This window comes from Sprattus sprattus, assembly GCF_963457725.1.
Source record: "Sprattus sprattus genome assembly, chromosome: 13".
Classification (NCBI taxonomy): domain Eukaryota; kingdom Metazoa; phylum Chordata; class Actinopteri; order Clupeiformes; family Clupeidae; genus Sprattus; species Sprattus sprattus.
The window spans coordinates 26,420,435-26,437,919 of NC_137911.1; the positions used below are offsets into that span (position 1 = coordinate 26,420,435).

At 46.2% G+C, this 17,485-nt stretch overlaps 1 protein-coding gene across 1 annotated transcript; it reads left to right on the plus strand.

The window, feature by feature from the left end:
- Positions 1–1,425: 1,425 nt before the first annotated feature.
- On the plus strand, positions 1,426–16,674 carry tedc1 (tubulin epsilon and delta complex 1; the record flags this gene model as incomplete). Its single annotated transcript, XM_080850258.1, has 9 exons — positions 1,426–1,557; positions 1,774–1,855; positions 2,044–2,261; positions 3,219–3,392; positions 5,835–5,915; positions 8,391–8,477; positions 9,546–9,632; positions 11,339–11,554; positions 16,285–16,674. The coding sequence occupies 9 exons, from the start codon at positions 1,426–1,428 to the stop codon at positions 16,672–16,674; spliced, it is 1,467 nt and encodes a 488-aa protein (XP_080706384.1).
- Positions 16,675–17,485: the final 811 nt, after the last annotated feature.

The following is a 17,485-nucleotide window of genomic DNA, read 5'->3' on the forward strand; positions in this document are numbered from 1 at the left end:
CTTTAATGACTTCCAGGTTGGGAGAGGTAGGCCCAGCGACGGCGCTACACCGGGGCTAAGGGGTGCTATAGCCCCGGCAAAAAAAATGTGTAGCCCCAGTTAAGCCCCTCTAGCATTTAAGCACTGTTTTGCAAATGTCGAGGATGATTTGAGAAATGTACCAAAGCGACTGAGAAAAACTGTAAAGGTTCATACGTATGCATTCTGTTCCAATACAATCCACGCTTGCGTGTTTGTACTGCGCCTGTTCCCCGTTTACCCTGTGCTGTGTGTGTGTGTGAGAGAGAGGGGACAACTGGGACAAGAGGGGGGAGTAGGCCGTAAGGTGAACACTGTTTTCGTTTCAACCCGTTCCACTGTCTGGCATCTACACAATCTTTAGCTCATAAAAAAGAACGAGTCCTGCTAACCAAAAAAAAGTTTGTCGCTGAAATTCCAGTCGATTGTCGATATGTCTTTGTTTAACTAGAGTCTTCAGAGCGTAATAAGATTTTGCCCGGCAGCCGTGCCATTCTGGATGTCCAAAAGATCCAAAAGATCATGGACTAATTTGCACTTAACCACAGCAATAGACGCATCGTCCTACTGTAAAACAACTCTGGTGAGGTTTTTTTTTTTTTTTTTAATCATTCAAACAAGCTGTTCGCACTTCTCGTTGCGGCTGCACTTTGTAGCCTGTTATGAGTTTTACTATTAATGTAATGTAAGTTATGATGTTGTGATCCGAGACAATATTGTCAATGCATAGTTGTTTGTTTTCATTTATTATGCATATGGAATAAATACTTGTTGCATTTTGGATGTATTGTCTGGTTATGGGCAGGCGCATGGTCGCTGTATGAATGTCACCTTTGCACGCACGTGAAACATTTCCGCCATTGCCGCTTGTATTACATTCTCGTGCTGTGTATCATAGCTGCTTTTATTGAGAAAAAAAACAAGAACCTCTTTATAAAGTAAGTGACGTCATGAAAATAAATTATTTTCTTAGCTACCCCACGTATCGGTCAAGCCCCCCCTTAGCACCGGGAGAGAAAAAATCCTGCCGCCGTGCATGGGTAGGCCTATATGTGCATGATTATCATTCTGAATTCACTTAGGAACAGATACGTTTCTGACCCACACCTTCAAATTCAGAGGGCCTAACACAGCGCCTTCGCGATTTTCCATATTTTGTCATCACTCCAAAGATCATTATTTTCATCTGCAACAGAATCAATGGACTCAAATTAGCGCGGGAAGGAAGTGACGAAAGTCCCACCTACCAGCTTCCTTGGACATTCAGATATTTCCATTGGCAGGCAGACAGGTCATTAAATCCCTCCCCTGTGTCCATCCAATCAAAGCGTTGCTTCCCTGTAGGAAACGTTGATTTTACAAGCACCATGACAACAACCGGGAACATAAAACATTTATTCTGTCAACATGCATCGAGAAAAGAGTGTGAAAGCCAAAGAGGTCATAGAGGCTTTTATAAAGTTTATATCCGCTCTTGAGGTGGACTCGGTGCCATGTGCTGAAACTTTCCGGCGGGCAAAATTCAACAAACACGATGTGGTAAGGTTAAGAGTTAATGTACAGTAATGAAGCTGTATGCTACTTACAAAACTTTATATAGCGACGCCAACCAGCTAGCCTGTGGGTCTGTCAGTCAGCACCGTTTAAAATCCCACAAATGAATGTCTACGGCAAGCCATCTTAAAGCAAGTATTTGTATAGCATAGAAGCTATGCCAATGTAAGTGAGTTTCATAACACAATGTCTTGCTTTCAGATGCAGAATATGTGGGATTTGCTCCGTAGCCTACTCGTGAAAGCAGTACGTGTGGAATGCAAATGCCAGAACTCAGATCCAGGTCGGGAGGTGTTCACTAAATATTACGGAATGGACACACACATTTTCAGTCGGAATATGAGCCAAAGTTAAAGTGGCCACTCGTACTAATTTCAAAGCAGTGCAACTTCAATGTTTTTCCTCAGGTCTGTCTCTCTCAGGTGCACCTGGCTGGTATAACTATTTATGCGATGATGCTGTGTTTTGCAGATGCCCAGGCCAGGTTTGTGAGGAGCGCGCTGTGGCACTGTGGATACCGCGCACGTTGGGTGGTGGCACCGCAGGCTGGCGGTTGCTGTGGAGACGGGGTAGGGAGCCGAGATTTGCTTTTGGCCCTCGGCTGGATGCTGTCATCCGGGAGCCTCCTGGAGTTCCTACTGGGAGAGAGAGTGCTGCAGATGCAGCCTCTGGCACTGCCTCCTGCACAGGTGAGAGGCTGGCCGTGTCTTCCTGGTTGCCCGCATTGCAGTTGCTGGCACTGTGCACCGTATTCATGGAACATTCTAGTACAATGTGGAATAGAACCTAAAACTGGCTTTTTTCCCCGTCCAGAAACAGCCCACTGGGTAAACAAATCCTCTTTTCTGTTGTTTGTCCCATACTACTGAAACCAGATCAGAGAGGAAAGCGGAGAGAGGCAGCCTTAGTGATTGGAAAAGCTCTGGTACATGGTGCTTTTCATTGTGTGAGAATACATGAACAAGAAAACTAGATTTAAAAATGATGTTATTTCTTCTCTATGCTTGAAAACCTTTAAAGGTCAATGTTGTGATCAACGGCAATAGGAACACCAGAACCAAAACCAAAACCATTTACGTATGTTTCCATTGTACTAGGACATGAAATGAATTAGGAAATGATGGGTCATGGCAAACATGCTCAGATCAGTAAAACAATAAAATAATCTGAGGCTCACTTCTTCTTCACTTCATTAGCTGAGGCGTTTGTTCTGTAGATTCCAAAAAGCGCTCACAAATGGTTGTCATTTTATGCTTATCCAGTTGGTGGCAGCATTGCTTTGCTGAACATGTTGTGGCTCACTTTCCACATTGGACAGACCAGGGGGTAAAAACTGTACGTTGTCCCTCAAGGCATAGGCCATTAATAAAGCGTATGTTCATGTTATGATACATCAGCAAAAATCAATCTGGGCCAATTTATCCTTTAAGTTATTAAATAATGCAACGATACATAATTAAAGTCTAAATATAGCAAAAACGTATGTACACAGGATTAGATGGGGACCAATTAAGTTTACATTGCTTGTTCACCTCTGTGTGTGTGTGTGTGTGTGTGTGTGTGTTTGTTTCTCTGTGTGTGTGTGTGTGTGTGTGTGTGTGTGTGTGTGTGTGTGTGTGTGTGTGTGTCTGTCTGTCTGCTTTCAGTTGTGTATCCCTGGCGCTCCCCTGATGGATTTGTGTGAGGGCAAAGAGTCTGTTGACATGGGTGCTGCTGAAGACGGAGACCTGCGTCGTCTGCAGTGGGAGTACGGCAAGCTCCGGTACCGCTGGAGAGCCCTTCTGGCCGCCCAGGAGGAGAGAGCCAAACTTATCCACAAGGCAGGTTCCCAGCCCCGCTCTTAATTCGATACAGTTTATAGACATGCAGTACCTGCATTTGCATTTAGGCTCAGTTAATTAGCAGGAGCGCTCATGCAGGGCAGCTTAAAGTGCAGCTAAGTTATTTTTGCTCACCTTGGGAGAGAGGACCTTTTAGCTAAGATGTTTTATGGAGATAGAGGAGCCTGGGTCTCTCGTGAGAGATGGAGGAGAATGAGAGTCCAGATCCCCCCGAGAAGCTCACACAGGGGCCACATGAAGGGGGGAATCTCCCCTCCAGCTCCCACAGACTGCCATGTAGTTAAAGATTGGTGAACAGAACACATACACACACACACACACACACACATATACATACACACACACACACACACACACACACACACACACACACACACACGCACACACACACACACCTTATACACAAACACTTGCACAAATGTCCACTCTCTATAACGATTTAAAGTGACAGGGGGAAAGTGAATGTCCCATCCGTCCGTTTTGAAATGAGATGAAATACATTTGCATCAAGCAAAACACCTAGGCTGGATTTTCATGTAAGCTTTTCACACTTAAGCCCCCTTTTTTACGACGGCATTTTTCATTTGTCACAGCTCATGATTAAGCCCACCATTTCAAAGGCCACAGTTGGATTTAAATTCAGTTGTCAGTGTATTGTGTAAACATTAAATTCTGGGGGGGAAAAAAAAAGATTAGTTTGAATGCAAATAGTAGGATGAAAAAACCCATAGGGGTTCGTAAGCTTGACGAGGGGGGCTGTGCTATAGCCACATGTTGAATCGAACTGATTAATCCGCCTTTGGCCTCAACCAGTGAATCCAGTTAAAGAAATTGTCGTGCACTTTTTTTGTCTCTGCCGCCAGCCAAGATATGTAAATTCCCGTTCTCATGGTGGCCTAACTCCCACATACACTGTTAGTCAGCCAGCGATCACCTACGGCTAATTAAAGTATGGAAAAGGAGAATTTATACGTGTGAATATATATACACACACACACACACACACACACACGCACACACACACACACACACACACAGGAGGACTTTAAGACTACACATCCACAGAACCGCTTATCAAAATATTTCACATCCATCCAGGGTACACATCCTTGCACACTGAAGTGAGTGTGTGTGAGTGTGTGAGTGTGTGAGTGTTTGTGTGTGTGTGTGTGTGTGTGTGTGTGTGTGATTGGTGTGTGTGTGATTGGTGTGTGTGTGATTGGTGTGTGTGTGATTGGTGTGTGTGTGTGTGTGTGTGTGTGTGTGTGTGTGTGTGTGTGTGTGTGTGTGTGTGTGTGTGTGTGTGTGTGTGATTGGTGTGTGTGTGTGTGTGTGTGTGTGTGTGCGTGTGTGTATGTGTGTGTGTTTATGAATGCTCGTGTGTATGTGTGTGATGTATGTGGGGTGGGGGCGGTGAATCGCCGCTCAGTTCAGCCTTGCCTGACAGTGATGATTGGGCCCCTGATCGAGTGATAAGGCCTCCTCGGAGTGGAGGTTAATCTGGCCCTGTCACTCTGGACCACACACACACACACACACACACACACACACACACACACACACCCTCCATCCCTCCCTGGTGCTGTCACTCTGGACCAGAGGTGCTGCGGCTGTCTTCATAGACGACTCTCCACACACACACACACACACACACACACACACACACACACACACACACACACACACACACACACACACACCCTCCATCCCTCCCTGGTGCTGTCACTCTGGACCAGAGGTGCTGCGGCTGTCTTCATAGACGACTCTCCCCGACCCTCCCTGCCTGCCGGCCTCTCGCTCAGTCTGAGTGATTTCACCGCAGCCCTCTCCATCAGGTCATCCATCACTGCCCACTGATGAATATGACAGGTTAAAAGCGCAGAGCTTTGGAGTGAAGGAACCAAACGGAGGTAAAGAAGAAGGGGGTGGAGGGGTGGGGGGGGGGGGGGGGGGGGGGGTGTTGAGGTGGTTAACAGAGAGCCTCCAGGAGCTGAACGCAGCTCAAACATGACTGCTGTGCAACTACAGCGGTGAAATGATGGGGAAACGAACTAAATACATCCACTCTGTCTCAGTAGCCCCTCCATCCCTCCATCCCTCCATCCCCCCACCCCCTCAGTAAAGGGTGTAGAGTGTAGAGTCAGACATCCGACATGGTTTGCAGAAATCTTGTAAAAGTGTTTGGGCATGCCCATTGGTACATGTGCCCTGGGGCTTACATGCCATAACTGACAAATACACAGAAACAGTTGGAATGAATATCACTTGAGAGAGTGGATAGGTTTTTTTTATTTATTATTATTTATTTATATATATTTTTTAAAGTACTAGGAAATGGAACCAATTCTGTTCTAGCTGTTTGGCGGGGGTTATGGAACTGAATAATGCATAACTCTCATAACGGGTCTCTGGTCTCCGCAGGTTCTCTCTGAAATGGGCTCCCAGCCCGTCTCCCAGAGCTCCGAGGTGGTTGGCGTCGGCAACGCTAGTCCGCTCGGCAAGGTGAGCGCCGGAAACACATCCTGTCAAACTGACAGGGTTTGTTCTTTTTACCAAACTCGTGCCTGCATTCCATTCCACACACACACACACACACACACACACACACACACACACACACACACACACACACACACACACACAACTCGTGCCTGCATTCCTGTACTTTTTCTTTTCCTGTTTTGGCACATAGGCAGGAGGGGAGTGGGGAAGTAGGGAAGGCCCCCCCACACACACACACACACTCTCTCTCTCCCTCTTCTCTTGTCTTTCTGTCTTTCAGTGTAACTGGCATTGAATGACAGGCAGTGTATTCAGATGCTTTGAAGAGCAGGCGGCTCGAGCTTTGAAAGTCAGAGGCCTGGTGCTTCCTCTCCCTCATTCTCTTCTTCTCTCTCTCTTTCACTCATTCTCCCTCTCTCTCCCTCTTTCACTCATTCTATTATCTTTCTCTCTCTCACTCATTCTCTCTCTCTCTCTCTTTCACTCATTCTATTATCTTTCTCCCTCTATCACTTATTTTGCCTCTTTCTCTCTCTTTCACTCATTTCCCTCTCTCTCTCTTTCACTCATTCTCCCTCTCTTTCACTCATTCTCACTCTCTTTGTCTCTTTCTCTCTCTCCCTCTCTCTCTGTGACTTTCTTACTCATTCTCTCCCTCTCTCTCTCTTTCACTCATTCTCCCTCTCCCTCTCTCTCTTTCCCTCTCTAGCTCCCTCTCCCTCTCTCCCTCCCTCTGTGTCACTCATTCTCCCCCTATCTCTCCACCTTTCATGTGTGCTCTTCCCCGGTCTCCTCTGCACTCCAAACAGGCTTTTTGTGCGCTTTGAGTGTTTTAAGGCTCTGAACTGGCACAGACAGAAAGTAATGCGGCTCTGTGTTATTCAGATTGGAGGCACGGAGGCGCATGATTAGCTGCATGAACAACCTGAAATGCTGTTAGAAATGCGAATGTGATCGCGCCGTGCAGCGGCAGCGGTCGGCCGATGCGTATTGTAACCCAGGCAATTACCTGGACGCTAACACTCCGCCTGACAAATGAAAGGACTGATTCTACCTTCCACCTGTTGTATGAGCTATGAATATCATCTAACGAGGCACAGGGCAGCGATTCTCTTACAGTAAATGGCCCACTGATATTCTGGCCTGCATAGGGAGACAGCACGCACTCTGCTATTGAAATATTAATCAGTCCGTTTTTTAAATGAATTGATGGTCTCCATTCATTGTGTGCAATGCACCGTATCAAGATCTAGGAAGAACTTCTTCAATTTGTTCCTTGCAATCAAGCCCCCCCCCATTCATTTTCAAAGGGAAAATAAGCGATTCAAAATGGCAATTAATACAAATATGAGCGGGTCTACTGCAAAGCAGTGTACATGGCATGGCCAGGTACATGGCATTAGGATGCGCCTGTGAATTCTAAAATGGTGTAAGCACGTCTGTAAGCACCTCTGTAAGTACGTCAGTAAAAGAAAAAAAAAATTATATAAAAAAAATGTAAAATAAAATGGTGTCGACATCTTGACAACTGTGGGTGGAGTGAAGGCATCAAAAAATTGTATAATAATAATAATAACAATAATAATACCTAAGAAGAATCATATGTGATCGCTTGCGTCGACCACCGAATGAGACAGGTGGTTATTTCTGTATGTCACAAGCCTGGAAGAAGGAGACTAGATTGAAAACTTGAGAGAGATTTAACAAAAAAGAGAAGCAGAGACTGGGAGAGAGAGAGAGAGAGAGAGAGACATGGAGAGAGGAAGAAGGGAAAGAAAGATTTTGTGCATCACTCTGCAGAGCTGTGCTGTTTCCCAGCGTCCAGGGAGCGCTGCAGGTATGGGGTGTGCAAACAGACAGACAGAGACAAATGCCTGGCTCCCTAGCCGGGTGTGTCTAATAGGCAATGTGCTCCAGGGGGGTTTGCGCCCCCCCCCCATCCTCCCACTCTGCCCTTCAGCTGGCAGAGACGTGAGCCATCACACTGAGTGCCCCCCCAGCCCGCCCCCCACCCAACCTCCACTCCTCCAACAGTTCTGCCCCCCCCCCCCCCCACCGAGGAGATGTGTCAGCCTCTGAACCGTATTGTGTGTTTTTAGGGGGGTTTGGGGGGGGGACTGAGGTGTGTGTTAGGGGAAGGACAGTGGGTGGCAGGACGACTGCTGAGCCTGCACGGCAAACGGACCGGAAAAAAGCAAAACAAATAGGAGAGAAGGTACCGCTTACAAAGAGGATGGACACAAGTGCTGCGCACACACTGCTTACTCGAGCAGGCATGTCTAAACACACACACAGACACACACACACACACACATACACACACACACACACATGCGCACACATACACAGTCTGCCTGGTGTGTATGAAGCGTGGCACACCGTTTGTGTATTAGTGCAATTGACTTGTTTTAGTTTGGTTCTTTTGGTGGAAAGATTTAATCCCTCACTTTTTATTGTGTTTATTTCTGTCGTCAGGAGTTGGAGAAGACAACGAGGGTTAATCACCTGCTGGAGGCCTACTTACGGTGGAAGGTTCTGGAGCCTTTGTTCTGGCGTTGGATGGTGCGTCGGAGTCTCTTCTCATTCTTTTCATGACTGTTGAGCCGTTCTCATTACTGAGAGCCTCTCGGATGGATAATTTGGCTACTTGGCATCGGCGCTAATCGTTTTCAATGATTTAGAGGCTGATTGCGTTGGCAGTCACTCACAGGTTTGATGGCCTTTTCAAAAATGCTGGTGTCTGATGCAGCGCTCTGTCAGCAGAAAAAGAGGTGGGGGGGCGGGAGTTATTTCCAGAAAGCTCCGTAACACGTGGGGAATTGCAGCTCTTTAAGGTGAAAGATTCCAGACACTCCAATAATCCAGCTGGTAGTGTTTACTGTGTGTGTGTGTGTGTGTGTGTGTGTGTGTGTGTGTGTGTGTGTGTGTGTGTGTGTGTGTGTGTGTGTGTGTGTGTGTGTGTGTGTGTGTGTGTGTGTGTGTGTGTGTGTGTGTGTGTGTGTGTGACGTTCCCTCTGGCAAGAGTCCACTTTGAGATGAAGTTGCGAAGGGGCAAAAAAAAGCCATTCTCTTTTATTTGACAGCAGGAGCCAATTCTTGCACCTCTCGGAGCCCGGATTAAATAATTAGGAATCGTTTGCGATGCTAGGAATGCCAGTCACTTCTGAATCAAACAGCCACCTGGGGCCTTTTTTTTCTTTCTTTCTTTAACAACCGCACAAGCAAATGCGAGATTCTCAAATGGACGCTTGAGATGTTGAGTAAGCTTTCAGCGAATGAGAAATGGTTGCTCTGGGTGTGAGCTCATTGTCATTTTACTCCAGAGCCCTACAGACAGGCATCATGCCCAGTGTTAGCCATTTACATTTAGTCATTTAGCAGACGCTTTTGTCCAAAGCGACGTACAAGTTAGCCAACCTCCCATCTGAACTAAGACCCCATTAGTTTCCTAATTACACAATTAAAGGGAATGGCGCAAATAAAGCAGAATAAAAAGGCATTCATCTCCCCAAGCTCTGATGTACAAAGAGTTCTATTCATATCTACTGTTCTATTTATGCAACCCAGGCGGTCTCACATTATACTGTCTGGAACCTCGCATTGATGTATCTCTCGTTCTCCTGTCTGAAGAGCAAGGACGAGCATGAAAGCAAGCGTGTAGCTCCTTCTGTAGATCAGCTGGTCCGAGGCCAGGCGCTGATAACACTGAGGCCGTTGGTTTGTTTGCCGGGGAGCACAGGTACTGCTGGACATGAACACCTGACTTCATGGCGGCGAGGTCTATCAGACAAGCCTGGGCGGTGGTAGGTGTAACAAGGGAGCTCTGTTTCAGTCAGCCGTGATGCGTCTCTGGGATCGAGCGGGTGGTGATGAGTGTTCTCCATTCCAGCCGAACTCGGTGTGAGTGTCTGCCCATGCAAGTGTGTCCATCTGAAGAAACTCAGGCGAGTCTAGACAGAGAAGGATCGATATGCTTCCCACTCGGCCCACAATTACACAGGTAGTCTATCGCAGATAGAGTCGCGAGAGATGCTCATTACATTTGTATGTGTGTACAGAGACACACACACTCTTACACACACACATACACACACACACACACACACACACACACACACACATTTCTTGATGTCTTCATAGAGCAAAATATTCACAGTTTCTCTTGAAAATAGACATGTGTCTCTGGGCTAGCAGGAAGATGAACCCGCCTTAATGAGCTACCACATGGAAGGACACGGACCCTAATGGTCCACCACTCTGCCAGTAAGCCATTTTTGCTCACACACACACACACACACACACACACACAAGCTTCTCTCTCGCTCACACACACAAACACACACACGCTTCTCTCTCGCTCACACACACACATACACACACTCTGTCTGTCTAATAAGCCCCGAAAAAAACCCAGAGCCTCTCCCAGCTGCAAGCCTAATCACTACTCGACTCTGCCAAATAGTGACCCTACTCACTGCTAAACCTTCCTGCCAAATAGGGATCTTACTCTGCCAAAACACCACATAGTGACCCTACTTACTGCTAAACCTTCCTGCCAAATAGGGATCTTACTCTGCCAAACCATTACACCACATAGTGACCTTGCTCACTTTGTTTACTATTGATCTCACTGTACTGTACCTCCCAATCACTGAGTCTTGCAGTGGCCTTGCTGTCAAAGGCATGGTTGAATAGGGTCTGTAATGATCAATGGTGTTATCAATAATGAGTCTACTGTTTATCAGTGTTAATGAGGAACAGCTGAAACTTTGTTGTAATGGACTTAATCAACTGATACACAGGAACAGATCGTTCTCCAGAAATGGACACTCTTCTGTGTTGTCAATCACAAATGGTCATTCAGAGGACTGTGTGTGTGTGTGTGTGTGTGTGTGTGTGTGTGTGTGTGTGTGTGTGTGTGTGTGTGTGTGTGTGTGTGTGTGTGTGTGTGTGTGTGTGTGTGTGTGTGTGTGTGTGTGTGTGTGTGTGTGTGTGTGTGTGTGTCAGCATTGTTCCCTCCTGCCACACAAAAGTCATTAAGCGCACGGTTGGTGTTATGCCATGCAGTCTCCCTAACCACATAGTCTCCATGGAAACTATCCCCTCTTGACCAATCCCTAAGCACCGTACAGTTATCTTTGTACAGTTTCAACACAAACAGTACGAGCTTAAATGTCAAGCATGGCTTCCTGTGCAGTATTCAATCCTGTGTACACTTGAGTGGGTAGACAGTCTAGACGAGTTGCTTCAATTTACTGCAGTATATCTCAGCACAATCCAATGGCAATGATAATAAGTTAGGCAATGTTTTCCAGACAATATGCAGCATTGAAAACTGAGAACTGAACCCCCCCCCCCCCCCCCCCCCAGAGCCCACTCAGAGCCTGATGCTGTGTGTCCACCCCCCCCCCCCCCCCCTGCAGGAGAGTGTGATTGACAGCCAGTCCGCAGACCCCTGTGAGGAGGACTCTGCACAGACGCCGCGGGGCCCCCAGGTGCCCGTGTCCCCGGGCTGCTGCTCCAGTGGGGACCGGGTCGGGCGGATGCGGGAGCACCTGGACGCGCTCCGGCTGCAGACACAGGCATCCCTAGGAGCCAGACGAGACGGGTCAGCATCCAGACACGGCCTCAGCAGACAGGTAGCTAAACACACACACACACACACATACACATACACAGACACACACACACACACACACACACACACACACATACACACATACACACATACACACACAGACACATACACAGACACACACAGACACACACAGACACACACAGACACACACAGACACACACAGACACACACAGACACACACACACACACACACACACAGAGCCATGCTTTGATGTGGGCAGCGGTGTTGATTTTGGTGAGAACACTGGATGCTAATTAGGAAGAGACAAAAGAGAGAAACAGCTTATTGAGGATAATTGGATGTTTTTTTATGCATCATGTCAAACTGTCTTAGTTCTTTGTTGGGTTAGTTGCACACACATCAGCTTGTCCACATACTCAGTTAGTGTTTAAAAATCATCAAAGGAAGTTCTTCTGAAGGCAGATCAGCCTGCCAACCTAATGAAGTTACCAGGGGTGGACAAATCCTCACTGAGCAAGTGAATACTCCGTTTTGCTTGCCTAGATCAGGATCATCTACATATGAAGATAATACATTGATAAGCATTTAAAGAGAGTTAAATGTAAAATCATTATATTGTATTATGAACAACGAATATGACACAAATGCAAGAAATTCTCATACAAATCAGACAGTAGAAGCTCAGTCAAACTATAGTTCTAGTAATCTTTACTTCAATCAATTCATCAACTCAGTTCGAATACATTGAGTCGTAACAATACCTGTATAACAGTAATAGTTACAAAACCGCATTGGTGTTGTCCTACAGCTGTGCCCTTTAGTGTGACTGGGTTCGTTGGCTCATTACAGCCAAACGTACGGATCTAAGTTGGAATCCTTTCTCTCAGGACCATCACAATACATTTTAAATATGGCACGCTTGCTTGACTCAGCCAAGCTCCCTCTCAAGTAAGTCACAATAAGGTTCCTGCCTGAAAAGGCTCGCCCACACACACTGCAGCACTAGGACTGAGAGTGAGAAGAATACTCATAGGTTCTGTTGTTCCAGCCTTTGAGGGATTATTCTCCTTTATTAATCCACACAGAATGTCAGTACATTTGGGAAGTCTTTGTGTTGCAAAAGCCTTAAGTTGTTTCTGTGCTTTAATAATAGATTTGGCACTAACCTGTGATGGCAGAACCTCTTTGAAATGGTCAAAAATCATTCCCGTACAGCCGGAGCGATTCTTCCTCACTGACGTGGGAAACATGTAAAACGTGGGAAAAGAGTAAAAGGGGTGATTTCAATACAGCCAAAGCGTAATAGCAAAGACTCACCAGATCTGTCTGTAAGCTTCTGAAAGTCTGACCTGAGGTATTCAGGGGAGTGAGTGAGCATCTGGCCATTTTGGTTGCATTCACATTTTCTGAAACATCTTTGTTTCATTATCAAAGCATAAAAAAACAGTCAAGAGCTGTGCCAACTCTTTTCTGCTCAATCGAGCAAATCAAGTTTCCCCTGGTAATTTGAAGTCTACAGCAATATCAGGCAGAATATAGTTGTGTCTGAGATTCTAAGGAAACCTGTGTAACTGCTGTCAAGAAGTCTTGCATAATGTGAACAGAGTGGGCAGATCTAAGTAATGGCATGGACCTTAATAGTGTTCTTGCCCTTGCTGCTTCATCAGCCATGGGGCTACTGCTCATGTGTTCTAGGTTGCATTAGGGTCGGGACATCGTTATTTCTCAGCGCTGTTAGAGATCTCACTTCAGAAGATTTGAGGCCGACCATAAGAAGCCACGTCTGTTTGAAGGGTATTCACCCACGTCTTTGAGACCTCAGTCTTTTTCTTGGGTGAGAAGTATTAATGCTTAAACAAATCTGATTTATCAAACTCTGCAAGGTAACTGAGTAATTTGACTGTATCTTAGCTCCCAGTTGTGATTTATATGGTGTGTCAGTACAACCCAAGGCATGAGACTTTGTAGCTGTGTGGCAACCCCTCTACGTGACCCAGTCTTTACAGAACCACCATCATTTGTACCCAAATTGAGACCATTGTTCTGCTGGAGACTGCATAAAAAGTTCATTATCCGGCAAAGGTTTCGGTTGTTTTGCGCAAGCAAAATCGTTATTAAAAGCTGTATGCAGTTTAGCGATCTAATGGCACTAGTTGATGTGCGGCTCGCAGCGCGCATTGATATGAATACTGATAACGTAGTATGTGTGACCTACGTCAGTTGGTCAGTTGATGAGTTGACAAGTTGATGAACAAGCTGCAAGTTGGTGCTCTTATATGATTTGACGATTTACTTAATAAACCAGTCTAAAGAAATAACCCCTGCTTATTATCCACGTTTGGTAATTCTACAACATGGACTAAATCCCCCAACTTGAATGGACTTAGAAAGCTGTTTTTTACGCAATGAAGATAAATCTAATAACGTCGCCGAGTCAAGTGAACAATAGGTTAGGTAAAGATAGCAGCTTTCAATGCAGTAGATTTAACCTTGATATTATTTCTCACTATTCAATCATAGAGGTAAGATGTATGCAATCGGGCAGTAGGGAGACAATGTACCCAAACATTTTTATGTTTTTAAACTGGTAGGCTAGCTGATGCAGTGATGGGAGAGGGGCCAGACTTAGAAGTAGTCGTGTTCCCCGACTAGCGAGGTGAGGAAGGCCTAGCCTGTCTTCTTGTAGACTGATGAAATATAAAGGATGCATTATCTTCAGATTCTGTAGTTAATATTAGCTGACGATCATGTAATTTGCACCTTTATGTATTGGCCCCATTGGTTTTCCTTGCTAGCTATGTGCACAGTTTTAATCTGTAAAACCATCTGGATAATATTCAGAGCACTGTCTATCTGTGTTTACTGCGGTGCACGTCACCACAAAGTACAACTTGCATGTGACCTTCATCCCTCCTCTCCATTACTCCATTTGATTGGATATTGAAGTCGCTGACGGCATGTTGTGAGAGCAAAAGAATGAACTAGAAAAAGAACATCTGACTGTCTGAGACTGAATCAAAAATGGCGTGTCCCGGGTGCCTGGGCAGGCTATCTGTCCACCCCTGCATTACCTTTTTATCAGACTTTATTTTACTATCGATTTACTTTAGAGCCACAGGTAGCGCCCCTGCATCCCTTTGGCCTTACCCCACTCTCAAGTTATCCCAGGTTCTGCATGTCTCTGAAAATGGATGTGGTTGTTGAATTAACCCTGACCTTGGACACAAAGTTCCCAATAGAAAGCCACTTGATCTTCAAGTTTATCCTACCTATGTCCTGAAATGCTGTGATGCATGGTCAACCAAAAGCAACTTGATGTTGTTCTGTAATTTGCTAATTAGGCCATCGAGGTAACACAACGAATACACGATCTGTGTTAAAACTGCTGTAATAGATGGAGTAGTTGCTAGAAAGCCACTTGATCTTCAAGTTTATCCTACCTATGTCCTGTCCTGAAATGCTTTGATGCATGGTCAACCAAAAGCAACTGCTGCCATCGAGGTAACACAACAAAAACACGATCTGTGTTAAAACTGCTGTAATAGATGGAGTAGTTGCTTAAGCAATGCCCTTGGTTTGACAAAGAAGAAGTTTGCCAAAGAAGCAGCCTTTTGTACTCGTCAGATGTCTCGCTCTCTCTATCTGTGTGATGAGAGTGTGTGGGTTTGAAGGTCGGTAAAGGTTCCATTTGACGTAGTTCCTACACACGCACAGGCCAGAGGGGAAGTAAATGCAGTTAAACATCATTATCTTAAAGCCGTAGCCAGTAACAGATACAGTCACACACACACACACACACACACACACACACACACACACACACACACACACACAGTTAAACATCATTATCTCCACCTTTGGTTCCGCTGAGAGGACCAACATCGCACATAAACAGACATGACTGCAAGGCACTTCCAACTCTGAATGTTAAGCACGCTCGCCGTAGCAAGTTACAGTAACACACACACACACACACAAACACACAGACAGACAAGCAAGCAGACAGACAAGCACGCTCGCTATAGGAACTATAGCTTCAGAAAACTTCATGACCTTCTAGAGCTCAATTGGCAGGAAGGCACCTGAATCACTTGAAAGTGGGGTCCCTTTCCTTTTTTTGAGTAAGAGATCCGTTGTGAGAACAGCTGATGGCCAGACAGTACTCTTAAAGGATCGAGCGAGGACCTTTCTCCGTAGGTCACTCAAAAAGAGAAGTGCAAACAGATGAGCTAGACACTGGGCCAAGCCTTCCAGAGAGGAATGATCAATACTTGGCTGAGTTGTTATTACAGAACTCTTCTCCCGCAAGGCGTTTCTACCACCACAGATCTTCGTTGTCCTCTGAAGATCGTTATTGGTGTGATTACACATAAACCCAGACACACACACACACACACACACAGAGAAGTGAATGCCACAGTTTTTAGTAGTGTAGTTATATTTGACCCACAAACAACACTCTGTTTCTGTTTTGTTGAAAACTTTCATGCTACTGAGAAAAACTGCATTTGGCTCCACTGTCTGTTTTCTGTCACCACTTCTACACACAAACACACACACACACACACACACACACACACAACCTGTCTGACCCTACATTTACACCTCCAGCAGGGTAAACACAACAGCACCAACCCAGGTGTAGGTCCCTGGACTCAAACCCCTGGACTCAAACACACACACACACACACACACACACACACACACACACACACACACACACACACACACACACAATCTGTCTGACCCTACATTTATACCTCCAGCAGGGTAAACAAAACAGCACCAACCCAGGTCTAGGCCACGCCCGACTCCTGGAAGAGGAGAGACGAGTCGCCTCAAGGTTGCACGGCCTCTCCGCCGCCATCCCCCCCACCTCCATAGACAACGGCTTCATCCCTTGCCTTCACTTCCAGGGGCGCCCAGCACACCACCCACACCACGAGCCCCCCAAACGCAGCCCCCACGAGGCGGTAGGGCCCCCAGGACCGCTGCAGGCCTCTGAGGTGATCCAGGAGCTGAGAGCGAAGGAGGCCTTCCTCCTGAGGGAGCTGGAGGAGGCACGCCGTGCCCAACGAGAGGCCCTGCAGGAGCGGGCCAACGGACTAGAAGGGGTAATATTTATACCCCCACCAAAGAGATGCCACACACCCCCGTAACAACATCACAGTTATCCCACAGAGGTGCCTGTGTTTATGTCACAGTCTGAGCACTGACGGGGTATGTGTTCAGTCAAACTGCTTAACATTAAAGCATATTTTGCTGCTTTGATTTGTGTGTGTGTTTATGGTAAATGTGCTGGTGTGCTTGCGCAGCCTACAAATGAGAGAACGTTGCAGATGTGTTTTTGCAATTCGAATCATTTTTTTTTTTGCATTCCCACCCAGGCAATTGCGAGAAAAACAACCACATTCGCTGAACTAGGTCAGGCTTCCAGACTACTTTTTTTGGGCGCTTCTTTCTCTTCCTAACAGATGAAAGACGAAAGTTTTACTTCAAGTAGGCTGTCTGTGTTTCAAGTGCTACGAACCCCCTCCTCCCCAGAGAGAATTCAGCGTTCCCTTTCTCCGTGTCCCCTCTAAAACTTGGGTTAGTCGTATTTGGCAAACTAGCTACATTTCACACTTCGAGTCAAAACACGAGTCCAACCCAAGACTCTACTATACTACTATACTATGCCTTGGCAAGACTTGTGAGAGCAGGCAGGATTAATCCAGATTAAAGGAAGTCATTTTCTGCTGTGATTTTTTTATTTTTTTTGGCGTGCGCTGGGATTTGGAAGGGCGGCGTGTTAATATAGCCAGGATTAGAAAGAGGGATGTTTTTAATATGGGGGCTCTGGAGTGGCTTTAACCAGATTTAACGCTTATTTCCTCCGAGGGGATACTTCTGTCTGTTTACTGCTCCTGGAGTCGGGGCAAGAAACACCCACGATGCCCGCGCGCCCCCTCTGGCATCTTGGGGTGTGTG